This window comes from Akebia trifoliata, chloroplast (genome assembly GCF_017979445.1).
Source record: "Akebia trifoliata chloroplast, complete genome".
Lineage (NCBI taxonomy): Eukaryota > Viridiplantae > Streptophyta > Magnoliopsida > Ranunculales > Lardizabalaceae > Akebia > Akebia trifoliata.
The window spans coordinates 72501-85000 of record NC_029427.1 but is presented as its reverse complement, the minus strand read 5'-3'; the positions used below and the strand labels follow the sequence as shown (position 1 = coordinate 85000).

The window sequence follows — 12500 nt, the reverse complement described above, 5'->3', positions numbered from 1 at the left end:
GAATCCTATTCATAAAAACAAAAAAGAATAATAAATATAAATAATTATAATATTTATTATATATTTATTATAATTAAATTATAATTAAATAATGAAATTAAAGATAATGAAATTAAAGAGCATCGAGTCAATAAAGACTGAGGAGATTGACTCAGGAACAAATTTAATTAAGAGCTCCATTGCAGAGTTCAGACCTAACCATTAATCGAGAAGCGATGGGAACGACGAAACCTGTGACTGCAGAAGATTCTATTGAAAACGAATCCTAATGATTCATTGGGTGGGATGGCGGAACGAACCAATTCATTTATTCTAAGAGGTTATGGAATGCCCCTACGAATGAAACAGATATTGAAAGAGGAAATATTCGCCCGCGAAAGCCTTAGTGGATTGCTTAGTTTTGGGCGATTCAACAAAAGTAAAAAAGAAAATGCATTCTATCAGTCTAAAAGACGTTATAATATTATAGATAATAATATAAATCTACGTCTAGTTGTATATACAAACAAGGTATACAATTCCTACGCGACGGATTAGATCTCAAAAACTCCCATGATTCGGAGTATTATTCATTAAATACATGAATATCTTTAATATTATTGAATCGTTTCATTCGCGAGGAGCTGGATGAGAAGAAAGTCTCATGTCCGGTTCTGAAGTAGAGATGGCATTGAGAAACAACCATCGACTATAACCCCAAAAGAACCAGATTCCGTAAACAACATAGAGGAAGAATGAAGGGAATATCTTATCGAGGAAATCGTATTTGTTTCGGTAGATACGCTCTTCAGGCACTTGAACCCGCTTGGATCACATCTAGACAAATAGAAGCAGGGCGACGAGCAATGACACGATATGCGCGTCGTGGGGGAAAAATCTGGGTACGTATATTTCCAGACAAACCTGTTACAGTAAGACCTACGGAAACACGTATGGGTTCGGGGAAGGGATCTCCCGAATATTGGGTAGCTGTCGTTAAACCGAGTCGAATACTTTATGAAATGGGTGGAGTATCCGAAAATGTAGCCAGAGAAGCTATTTCAATAGCTGCGTCCAAAATGCCTATACGAACTCAATTCGTTATTGCGGGATAGGGATGTGGAACCAAAGGAAAGGGGTCTTTGTAATAAAAAAAACAAACGCAGGTTTATTTATTTTTCGACAAACAATATTTCTTGTTTTTTTTTTTCTTCGCCCCTTGCATTGAAAGAAAAGATAAAAAAAAAAAAATGATATGATTCAACCTCAGACCCATTTAAATGTAGCAGACAACAGCGGGGCTAGAGAATTAATGTGTATTCGAATCATAGGAGCTAGTAATCGACGATATGCTCATATTGGTGACGTTATTGTTGCTGTAATCAAAGAAGCAGTGCCCAATATGCCTCTACAAAGATCAGAAGTGATCAGAGCTGTAATTGTACGTACATGTAAAGAACTCAAACGTGACAACGGTATGATAATACAATATGATGACAATGCAGCAGTTGTCATTGATCAAGAAGGAAATCCAAAAGGAACTCGAGTTTTTGGTGCGATCGCTCGGGAATTGAGACAGTTGAATTTTACTAAAATAGTATCATTAGCTCCTGAGGTATTATAAATACTAATAGATGAGATCATGATTATAGTACGGTATCTGAAATGAAATAGATTCAAGTAATTAGTGGATTGTGTCTCACGCATATACCTTTAATAAAATAATTCATAAAAAAAAATGGAGCATGTTGATTATATCAAAATTCGGAGGCACCAATAATTATAGTTCGTCATGGGTAGGGACACTATTGCCGACATAATAACTTCTATACGAAATGCTGACATGGATAAAAAAGGAACGGTTCGAATAGCATCTACTAATATCACCGAAACCATTGTTAAAATACTTCTACGAGAGGGCTTTATCGAAAACGTGAGAAAACATCGAGAAAGCAACAAAAATTTCTTGGTTTCAACTCTGCGACATAGAAGGAATAGGAAAGGACCATATAGAACTATTTTAAAACGTATCAGCCGACCCGGTCTACGAATCTATTCCAACTATCAACGAATTCCTAGGATTTTAGGGGGAATGGGGATTGTAATTCTTTCTACTTCTCGAGGTATAATGACAGACCGAGAAGCTCGACTAGAAGGAATCGGGGGAGAAATTTTGTGTTATATATGGTGATCTTTTTGGTATCTGAATTGCATCCGTAACTTCCTATTTTTTGTTTTGTGAAAAAAAAAGAGGAAGGACGGGTTGTCTAATATCACGCCTCCTCCATTAGTTGATATTTCAAGGGGGTTACCTGGAATGAAAGAACAAAAATGGATTCATGAAGGTTTAATTACTGAATCACTTCCAAATGGTATGTTCCGGGTTCGTTTAGATAATGAAGATCTGATTCTAGGTTATGTTTCAGGAAAGATCCGACGCAGTTTTATACGGATACTACCGGGGGATAGAGTAAAAATTGAAGTAAGTCGTTATGATTCAACCAGGGGCCGTATAATTTATAGACTCCGCAACAAAGATTCGAACGATTAGGTGGCTTTTTTTTTTCAACATTTCTTTCGTAGGGATACAATTCGAGGTTCAAAATCTCAAGAGACTTATTTTCTTCCAAGGAGTAGATTCGGAATTAAGATAAGGAATGACAAATATGAAAATAAGGGCCTCCGTTCGTAAAATTTGTGAAAAATGTCGACTGATCCGTAGGCGGGGACGAATTATAGTAATTTGTTCCAACCCGAGGCATAAACAGAGACAAGGATAATCTTTCTAAAAAGGGATTCTCTAAAGGACCCAATGTACAAATAAAGGATCTGTTTTGACATGAAATGGATATATCCGTATATCCCTGACTCATATTTATGAGATGATAAAATATGGCAAAACCCATATCAAGAATTGGTTCACGTAGGAATGGACATATTGGTTCACGTAAGAATGGACGTAGAATACCAAAGGGAGTTATTCATGTTCAAGCAAGTTTCAACAATACTATTGTGACGGTTACAGATGTACGGGGTCGGGTGGTTTCGTGGTCCTCCGCCGGTACTTGTGGATTCAGGGGCACAAGAAGAGGGACGCCATTTGCTGCTCAAACGGCAGCAGGAAATGCTATTCGTACAGTAGTGGATCAGGGTATGCAACGAGCAGAAGTCAGGATAAAAGGTCCTGGTCTCGGAAGAGATGCAGCATTACGAGCCATTCGTAGAAGTGGTATAGTATTAAGTTTCGTACGAGACATAACCCCTATGCCACATAATGGATGTAGACCTCCTAAAAAAAGACGTGTGTAGAAATAAGAATTGAACAGATTTCAAGAGAAATAAATGATTCAATGATCTGATCAAATAATATTACTATGCTTCGAGAGGCAGTAGCAGTATCTACTCGTACACTACAGTGGAAGTGTGTTGAATCAAGAGCAGACAATAAGCGTCTTTATTATGGCCGTTTTATTCTATCTCCGCTTATGAAGGGTCAAGCCGATACGATAGGCATCGCGATGCGACGGGCTTTACTTGGCGAAATAGAAGGAACATGTATCACACGTGCAAAATCTGAAAAAATACCACATGAATATTCTACCATAGTAGGTATTGAAGAATCAGTACATGAAATTTTAATGAATTTGAAAGAAATTGTATTGAGAAGTAATCTGTATGGAACTCGCGACGCATATATTTGCGTCAGGGGTCCTGGATACGTAACTGCGCAAGACATCATCTCACCGTCTTCTGTGGAAATCGTTGATACTACCCAACAGATAGCTAGCCTGACAGAACCAATTGATTTGTGTATTGGATTACAAATCGAGAGGAATCGTGGATATCGTATGAAAACACCAAATAACACTCAAAATGGAAGTTATCCTATAGATGCTGTATTTATGCCTGTTCGAAATGCGAATCATAGTATTCATTCTTATGGGAATGGGAATGAAAAACAAGAGATACTTTTTCTCGAAATATGGACGAATGGAAGTTTAACTCCTAAAGAAGCACTTCACGAAGCCTCCCGTAATTTGATTGATTTATTTATTCCTTTTCTACATGCGGAAGAACAGGACACCCATTTAGAGGACAATCAAAACAGGGTTACTTTACCTTTTTTTCCCTTTCATGATAGATTGGCTAAACTAAGGAAAAACAAAAAAGAAATAGCATTGAAATGTATTTTTATTGACCAATCAGAATTGCCTTCCAAGACCTATAATTGCCTCAAAAGGTCCAATATACATACATTATTAGACCTTTTGAATAAGAGTCAAGAAGATCTTATGAAAATTGAACATTTTCGCATAGAAGATGTAAAACGGATATTGGGCATTCTACAAAAGCATTTCGCAATTGATTTACCAAAGAATAAGTTTTCAATTTTAAATCCAGTGGAATGATTTCATCTTTCTTTTTATTTAATTTATAATATAAATTAAATAAAAAGAAAGATGAAAATTCAATTGGTTTTGAATCTTCAGCACGATCCTTAGATTCGGAATAGAGCAAGAATTCAATTGAATAGATGTATCTAGGGAGGATTCACGGTGAAGCGACTATTCCCTAGATACATACGTCGTGGTATTTTATTTCACGGTTGAATCAATTTAAAAAAGACCTAAAGTTAAAGATTTCTCAATAGGTAATGTTGCTCCAATACCCAACCAAAGGGCTACTGCGGTACCAATCAAAAAGACGGTTGTAGCTACTGGACGACGAAATGGGTTTTGGAATTTATTAACATTCTCCAAAAAAGGTACTGTTAATAATCCTGCTGGTACTGAAACCATTAAAAGAACCCCCAATAACTTATTGGGTACTGTCCGGAGTATTTGAAATACGGGAAAAAAGTACCATTCAGGTAATATTTCCAAAGGAGTTGCAAATGGATCCGCTGGTTCACCAATCATTGACGGTTCTAGAACCGCTAAACCTACGTTACATGCAATAGTACCTAGAATTACTACTGGAAAAATATATAAAAGATCATTGGGCCATGCGGGTTCTCCGTAATAATTATGACCCATCCCTTTCGCCAATTTAGCTCTTAATACAGGATCATTCAAGTCAGGTTTCTTTGTTATTGGGATAGGTGAATTCTTATGGATCCATCCCCCGAAAGAACCGGACATGATAATTTTTCATCATCCGGCTCGAGCAAGAATCAAAGGAATTAAATAGATTCGTATAAAGTCCATATGTCATCTATATCAACACATATATGACTCTATGGAAGAAAAGATTTACCGGATTCAATTTTCCGGAGTTGCAACTATCCATTGCAAAAAATTCAGTTTTTACAGTTACAGGTAAATGCTCAATACCCAAGTAAGCTTACAAATTTGATCATGATCAAGTGCTTTTTGGGTCGTCTCATGCCTTGCAATTGGTGTTTATCCCCAAAATCTCTCGAGTTTACGTACAAAGGATTTACTTGTTACTACTATAGTCTAGCCTCTGTTCTTCTTTAGATCCCTTGTTTCACTCCGATAGTATGATAAATCGGAATCGATGCAGAGGAAATGAATGCATTTCCATACTATTAAGTAAGTGGAATAGATAGAACCTAATCTGGATCATGCCACATCACTCATTCTACTGGATCTTACGGAGCCTGTTCATGCACGATCGGGTCTGATCATAGAAAAAATTCTCCTCAAGCGAACCAACCAAACTAGCCTCTATATGGGGCTTACGCGGTGGTTGGAACAGAGACACATTTGGTTGTCAATTCCAATGTGGCAGAAAAAATAATATCTCTGCACGGGCCAATCAATAGTTCAAGTCACACACTCCCATAATCCATCTTCTCTTCGGAGAATCCACTTCAACTATTCGTATCAAATATCAAATAAATAATACATAATACAATATTGAGGAGTTGAAGGGAAATATCCAAATACATGTCTTATTCTTTTCAATAATCCATATTTGTAGCAATGAAATACTATTGTTCCTCCCCAAAATGATATATGATTGATTCCAAATATCTATGATCTGCCTTCTCTATCTCTATAAAGGACCCGAAATACCTTGCTTACGTATCATTGGGAAGTGCATTAACATAAATACGGCAGTAAGAAGAGGTAATACAAAAGTGTGTAAACTATAAAAACGAGTCAAAGTAGATTGACCCACACTAGCACTTCCGCGTAATAACTCGACCAAAGGTGATCCTATTACAGGAATAGCTTCAGGTACACCTGTCACGATTTTGACTGCCCAATAACCAATTTGGTCCCGAGGTAAGGAATAACCAGTTACACCAAAAGATGCGGTCAATACACCCAGAACCACACCCGTAACCCAAGTCAATTCACGAGGTTTTTTAAATCCACCGGTGAGATACACACGAAATACGTGCAGAATCATCATTAGGACCATCATACTTGCGGACCATCGATGAACTGATCGGATTAACCACCCAAAGTTAGCTTCAGTCATTATGTATTGAACAGAAGCAAAAGCCTCGGTAACGGTCGGACGATAGTAAAAAGTCATGGCAAACCCCGTCGCTACTTGTACTAAAAAACAAGTAAGCGTAATCCCTCCTAGACAATAAAATATGTTGACATGAGGAGGAACATATTTACTAGTTATATCATCTGCAATCGCCTGAATCTCGAGACGTTCTTCGAACCAATCATATACTTTATTGAGATAGGTAAACCAAGGGGACTCCCCCCCCCCGAGAACTGTATATGAGAATTTCATCTCGTACAGCTCAAGCGGAAACACCAAAATACTGGTTGCAACGGATATACGGATATGTAATAGAAAGTTTGAAACTTCTTAGTCCCCCGATTCCATCTTCGCTGAATATACGAAGGACCAAAAAACCCGAAGCTCCTCTTTGTGATGATAATGCCAAAATATCAAGTCAGCTCATTTTTCTTTATGTTGATCGTTACAGGCCTCTTGAATCTTCTCTTTTCCTATTTTATTTGAATTTGTTATAATGCGGATTTACTTTAGTGTTTATTTATTTTCTTTTGTTTATTATTGATAGGAATTATCTTGTTGAGACCCTATGAATCGATTGAAACCTCAGATTCATACTAGAACCACGATGATTCACTAAAGCCCCCAAGCTAAACCAAAAAAAGGTTCTCTGAGTAAGAACCATTTGATCATCACTTATTCAATTTCAACGAATAAATTAAATTACTAAAAATCCAGAGAAACATTTGTCCTTTGGTCAAAATAAGCATAAGCTGGATTTTGAAGGAAGAAAACTCTTTCGATTTATAATTTGAACTCTTTTCTTTTTTTTTTGAGTCCGGTCGCGAGATCTGAATAGTAGGTATGAATCATAGTTCAAATATTTCTTGATTTATTCCATATATTCTGTGCTCCAGATACTAGAATGAATATCCGACGAGGCAGAACCATCTCTATCAAGATGACAGACCCATTCTCTGTACTATCAATAGGATCAATTATAACAAGTCACACACTCATATTCCGGAAATACCGAAACAAAGGAATTTCACGGTCGAACTACCAGAATGGCCTAGAAATCCGAGTCCTAACTTAAGCGATTCATTTTGGATTGAAAATCCAGTACTTCATGGCTCTTATGGACCTAATTCATTGAAATTCCATCCAGTAAAACGGAAGAATTATAAATCTCCAAAATAATAGATAGGAATACCGCAAATAGAGCCATTGCAACACCCATCAAAGGGGTAGTTCCCCATCCAGGAGCTACTTTACCATATTCCGAATTCAATGGTTTCAATAAATCCCCTACAATCGTTCGTCTTGGACCAGATCTAGAACTACCCTCAACGGTTTGTGTAACCATAAATCCTATTGCATTGGTTGAGATCTGTTGACTTTGTATACCATTCCGTTGTAAATAAACGATCTTATCATAGATCCATTGTGGTCTTGAAATTAGAAATTATATAATAATGGAAACAGCAACCCTGGTCGCCATCTTTATATCTGGTTTACTTGTAAGTTTTACCGGGTACGCCTTATATACCGCTTTTGGGCAACCCTCTCAACAACTAAGAGATCCATTCGAGGAACACGGGGACTAGTTGAAGTAATGAGCCGCCCAATATTGGGCGGCTCATTACTTCAATTGAGATAATGAAAAATCATTTCATCTTTTTAGTCGGAACTTTAGGTGGTTCTCGAAAAAAGATAGCGAAAAAAATTATTCCTAGAGTCGAGACTAAGAGGAATGTATAAACCAATGCTTCCATAGATTCGATTGTGGTTTACAATTATAGCTTCCACACCTGTTCGTTTGGGATCATCTCCCAGATAAAGAAAGGGCAAGAGTCAAAGAAAGGGCGGTGATTCAACTCAAGATTTCTCGGGTACCCAATGTTGTATCAGACTACTTGTCTCTTTGTAGTTGGATCTCCAAGTTTTTGGAATGTTCCAAATTCCACTTGAGCATCCAAATCTGGGTCAATACCAGCAAAAACATCTCTGAACAAGGTTCTAGCACCATGCCAAATGTGTCCGAAAAAGAAGAGCAAAGCAAACGAAGCATGCCCAAAAGTGAACCAACCCCTTGGACTGCTACGAAAAACACCATCGGATTTCAAAGTAGCACGATCTAATTCAAAAATTTCACCCAATTGAGCACGTCTAGCATATTTTTTCACAGTAGCGGGATCGCTATAACTAACGCCGTTGAGTTCGCCACCATAGAACTCAACAGTTACCCCTACTTGTTCGACACTATACTTCGATTCTGCCCTTCGAAAAGGAACATCGGCTCTCACAATTCCGTCTCCGTCTACCAAAACTACTGGAAATGTTTCAAAAAAAGTAGGCATACGACGTACAAAAAGCTCGCGCCCTTCTTTATCTCTAAAGATAGGGTGTCCTAGCCATCCAACAGCTATTCCATCCCCGTTGTCCATTGAGCCCGCTCTGAATAATCCTCCTTTCGCTGGATTATTGCCGATGTAATCATAAAAAGCTAATTTTTCGGGAATTTTAGACCAAGCTTCTGATAAACTTTGATTTTCGGCTAGACCGGCGCCAACCCTTCGATATATTTCTTGCTGGAAGTATCCCTGATCCCATTGATAACGAGTGGGACCAAATAATTCGATCGGGGTAGTTGCTGAACCATACCACATAGTGCCAGCAACAACAAAAGCTGCAAAAAAGACAGCAGCGATACTACTGGAAAGGACAGTTTCAATATTACCCATACGTAATCCTTTGTATAGACGTTGGGGCGGGCGAACACTAAGATGGAATAGGCCCGCTAATATGCCCAATGTCCCTGCTGCAATATGATGAGAGGCTATTCCTCCCGGAACAAAAGGATCAAAACCTTCTACGTTCCACGCGGGATTTACCGATTGTACTTTTCCAGTTAGTCCATAAGGATCGGACACCCATATTCCAGGACCATACAAGCCTGTTACATGAAATGCGCCAAACCCAAAGCAAGCTACCCCTGAAAGAAATAAATGAATTCCAAAGATCTTGGGCAAATCCAAAGAGGGTTTTCCTGTACGTTCATCACAGAATATTTCTAGATCCCAATACACCCAATGCCAGATAGCTGCCAAGAAACACAAGCCAGAAAACACAATATGCGCCCCGGCCACACCTTCGTAACTCCAAATACCCGGATTCGTGATAGTCCCGCCTGTAATACTCCAACCGCCCCATGAATTGGTTATTCCTAAACGAGTCATGAAGGGTATAACGAACATACCTTGTCTCCACATTGGATCAAGAACGGGGTCAGAGGGATCAAAAACTGCTAATTCGTATAGGGCCATCGAACCGGCCCAACCAGAAACTAGAGCTGTATGCATTATATGGACAGCAAGCAACCGACCGGGATCATTCAATACGACGGTATGAACACGATACCAAGGTAAACCCATGGAAATACTCCTTTATCAAAGAAAAATAGACACTATGTAACTTTATCGCATTGGAGACTATGCTATGGACCTCCCCTTTTCAGTGGATTATCTCGGAGCAAAGGGTGAATATTTATTCCATTCCGTTGGTAATAATGGAACAATTCTGTTCGTAGGAACAAAGAGAAGCAGATCTATTCTATACCCGATAAGTATCAATACGCAATGGGGGGATTGGTCCCATTTTCTATGAACGAATGCATAGATACTTGTTCATCATTCGAACAGCCCGACCCATTCGTCAGAATTTTCCTTTATTCATTTCGTATTCCTCTATGAACTTTCCAATCTATGGATAAGATCCGATAAACGGCAATACTATGAAAACAATAAACCCATTGTTACGTTTCCACATCAAAGTGATGTATAGTACTTAACACGCCTTTTTCTTTCCCTTAATGCCTATTGGTGTTCCAAAAGTACCTTTTCGGCTTCCTGGAGATGACGATGCAGTTTGGATTGACGTATAGTGCGACTTGTCAGACATATTGGGTCATATGGGATTTCCCCGTTCTCTCCCCCGATCGAGATATCCTCTGTTTCGCCCAAGAAAGATTGATTGAACCATCAATAATTTGGAGCGTGAAGCGCAATTAGATCCATTTTTGGGGGGATCGATATTAATATTCTCAATTAGAATAATTTATGGTTGGCTTGGTTGGACCAATAAAATGAAGTATCCAGGCTCCGTTCAGACAATACCCAATTGGTAATATATGTATGATTACCACTTGTATCATAAATGCTTCCTATATTTATACCATATGAGCGATCTCAAACTGCGAATCAATGAAGAGACTTCATCGAATATTTGGTGGAAGACATGAAATGAATTGAAAAAAAAGAGAAGTCGTAACAAAAAGAAGTGGTATTGGGATCATTTGTCCTATATGTGCAAATCGAAATCGGGCAGATCTTTACCCGGAGTAGAGCATAAACCTAAAAGAATTGAAGAGGCCCATTCACGAACAAGAAAATTACATCGTAATTTGGATTGGATTTCGATGAAACAATACATCAATGAGAGGTTAATTCGATAAGTTGAGTCAATTCTTTTTTAGGGAGAAGCGAAAACTCATCCTTCTTTAAAAATGGAAGAAAAAGTCCCTTCGTTAGGAATTCGAAAAGTCCTGCTATGAAATGCTATGAAAAAAGAAAGAGGGCTGGACTCAACACATTGATTCTTTTTTTTTCGCAATTTTTTTTTGAACCGTATGCATCCAAAGGTGCGTGTACGGTTCCTAAGGGATACAATTTTGTCCTAATCAACCGACTTTATCGAGAAAGATTACTTTTTTTAGGCCAAGCAGTTGATATCGAGATCGCGAACCAACTTATAGGTCTCATGATATATCTCAGTATGGAGGATGAGACCAGGGATCTTTATTTGTTTATAAACTCCCCCGGCGGGTGGGTAATACCCGGAATAGGCATTTTTGATACTATGCAATATGTGCCAACAGATGTACATACAGTCTGCATAGGATTAGCCGCTTCAATGGGATCTTTCCTCCTGGTCGGAGGAGAAATTACCAAACGTCTAGCATTCCCTCACGCTTGGCGCCAATGCGTTTTTTATTTGATTTGAGAGAAAAAAGAAAACTATGCCTTCGCCATATGGAATATGAATAAAAAAAATAATAAGTAATAATAGCACGGCACTTCGAGTTCGATATGAGCAAACCCCTATTGTTTTTTCATAACATGAGATTATGTATCGAGAGAGTAGTATGAGACAAAAGTATTTCCGATTTTATCTTATCTATCGGGGGTCCAGTTCAGCGTCACAAACTTTTTTGTTTTCATACTAGAAGTCTCTTTCAAATATTTATGTTATGAAAGAGTACTAAAATGAAAAAAAAAACAAGATCATTTTTTCTTTATTTGATCGGATCAAAAAGAAACTTTGGGATTGCTGAATCACAGACGAGATAAATATATAAAGCAACGGAACCATCATAGTATTTTTTAACTCCCCCGAAAGGAAGGGTGGTAAATGGATCACTTAACGATCTGGGTCTGATAGATCCGATTTCTCTCTTTCTTCAATGTAAGGGAGAAGTAAAGTCCATTGTGGAGCCGTATGCAATGCACAAAGGATGCCTGTACGGTTGTTGAATTCCATCTTTTTTTTTCTTCTTGTTATTCTTTATCTCTTTCCTTCGCCCGATCGTGCGAGATAGGAGAACCATTCATTATGTTATATCATCAGGGTAATGATCCACCAACCTGCTAGTGCTTTTTATGAGGCACAAACAGGAGAATTTTTCCTGGAAGCGGAAGAACTGCTGAAACTCCGCGAAACCCTCACAAGGGTTTATGTACAAAGAACAGGCAAACCTTTATGGGTTGTATCCGAAGACATGGAAAGAGATGCGTTTATGTCAGCAACAGAAGCCCAAGATCATGGAATTGTTGATCTTGTAGCAGTCGAAAATACCGGGGATTCCACGTAAATCCGTGATTCCATTTCGAACCATAATTCGAATAAACCCCGATTTGATATTTTATCTTCTTAACCGGAAGAAAATCAGGAATAAAATGCGGTAAAATTTTTCATTTTAATTGTAAATGGAAATAATTCAATTCATAATTATC

General features: G+C 38.2%; 14 protein-coding genes across 14 annotated transcripts in view, besides 1 other annotated feature; 9 read left to right on the top strand and 5 right to left on the bottom strand. All coding sequences in view use genetic code 11, as the record gives it.

The window, feature by feature from the left end:
* The window catches only part of rpl16 (ribosomal protein L16), a 1511-nt gene extending 417 nt beyond the window's left edge, over positions 1-1094 (top strand). The window contains exon 2 of the mRNA in view: positions 696-1094. Within this exon, the coding sequence (YP_009234424.1) occupies positions 696-1094 (399 nt within the window). The remainder of the gene's footprint in view (positions 1-695) is intronic.
* Positions 1-12500: part of a sequence feature (large single copy region; LSC) that runs on past both edges of the window.
* Positions 1235-1603, top strand: rpl14 (ribosomal protein L14). The gene has a single exon. It carries the CDS (start codon positions 1235-1237, stop codon positions 1601-1603), a length of 369 nt encoding a protein of 122 aa, YP_009234423.1.
* On the top strand, positions 1772-2170 carry rps8 (ribosomal protein S8). The gene has a single exon. The coding sequence runs from the start codon at positions 1772-1774 to the stop codon at positions 2168-2170; it is 399 nt and encodes a 132-aa protein (YP_009234422.1).
* Positions 2297-2530, top strand: infA (translation initiation factor 1). The gene has a single exon. It carries the CDS (start codon positions 2297-2299, stop codon positions 2528-2530), a length of 234 nt encoding a protein of 77 aa, YP_009234421.1.
* Positions 2646-2759, top strand: rpl36 (ribosomal protein L36). The gene has a single exon. The coding sequence runs from the start codon at positions 2646-2648 to the stop codon at positions 2757-2759; it is 114 nt and encodes a 37-aa protein (YP_009234420.1).
* rps11 (ribosomal protein S11) lies at positions 2872-3288 on the top strand. The gene has a single exon. It carries the CDS (start codon positions 2872-2874, stop codon positions 3286-3288), a length of 417 nt encoding a protein of 138 aa, YP_009234419.1.
* On the top strand, positions 3354-4388 carry rpoA (RNA polymerase alpha subunit). Its single transcript has one exon. The coding sequence runs from the start codon at positions 3354-3356 to the stop codon at positions 4386-4388; it is 1035 nt and encodes a 344-aa protein (YP_009234418.1).
* petD (cytochrome b6/f complex subunit IV) lies at positions 4596-5787 on the bottom strand. The gene is made up of 2 exons: positions 5780-5787; positions 4596-5070 (listed from the first exon to the last, which is right to left on the bottom strand). The coding sequence occupies exons 1-2, from the start codon at positions 5785-5787 to the stop codon at positions 4596-4598; spliced, it is 483 nt and encodes a 160-aa protein (YP_009234417.1).
* On the bottom strand, positions 6001-7449 carry petB (cytochrome b6). Its single transcript has 2 exons — positions 7444-7449; positions 6001-6642 (listed from the first exon to the last, which is right to left on the bottom strand). The coding sequence occupies exons 1-2, from the start codon at positions 7447-7449 to the stop codon at positions 6001-6003; spliced, it is 648 nt and encodes a 215-aa protein (YP_009234416.1).
* On the bottom strand, positions 7574-7795 carry psbH (photosystem II protein H). Its single transcript has one exon. The coding sequence runs from the start codon at positions 7793-7795 to the stop codon at positions 7574-7576; it is 222 nt and encodes a 73-aa protein (YP_009234415.1).
* psbN (photosystem II protein N) lies at positions 7905-8036 on the top strand. Its single transcript has one exon. The coding sequence runs from the start codon at positions 7905-7907 to the stop codon at positions 8034-8036; it is 132 nt and encodes a 43-aa protein (YP_009234414.1).
* On the bottom strand, positions 8097-8204 carry psbT (photosystem II protein T). Its single transcript has one exon. The coding sequence runs from the start codon at positions 8202-8204 to the stop codon at positions 8097-8099; it is 108 nt and encodes a 35-aa protein (YP_009234413.1).
* Positions 8337-9863, bottom strand: psbB (photosystem II 47 kDa protein). Its single transcript has one exon. The coding sequence runs from the start codon at positions 9861-9863 to the stop codon at positions 8337-8339; it is 1527 nt and encodes a 508-aa protein (YP_009234412.1).
* On the top strand, positions 10301-12358 carry clpP (ATP-dependent Clp protease proteolytic subunit). Its single transcript has 3 exons — positions 10301-10371; positions 11169-11459; positions 12112-12358. The coding sequence occupies exons 1-3, from the start codon at positions 10301-10303 to the stop codon at positions 12356-12358; spliced, it is 609 nt and encodes a 202-aa protein (YP_009234411.1).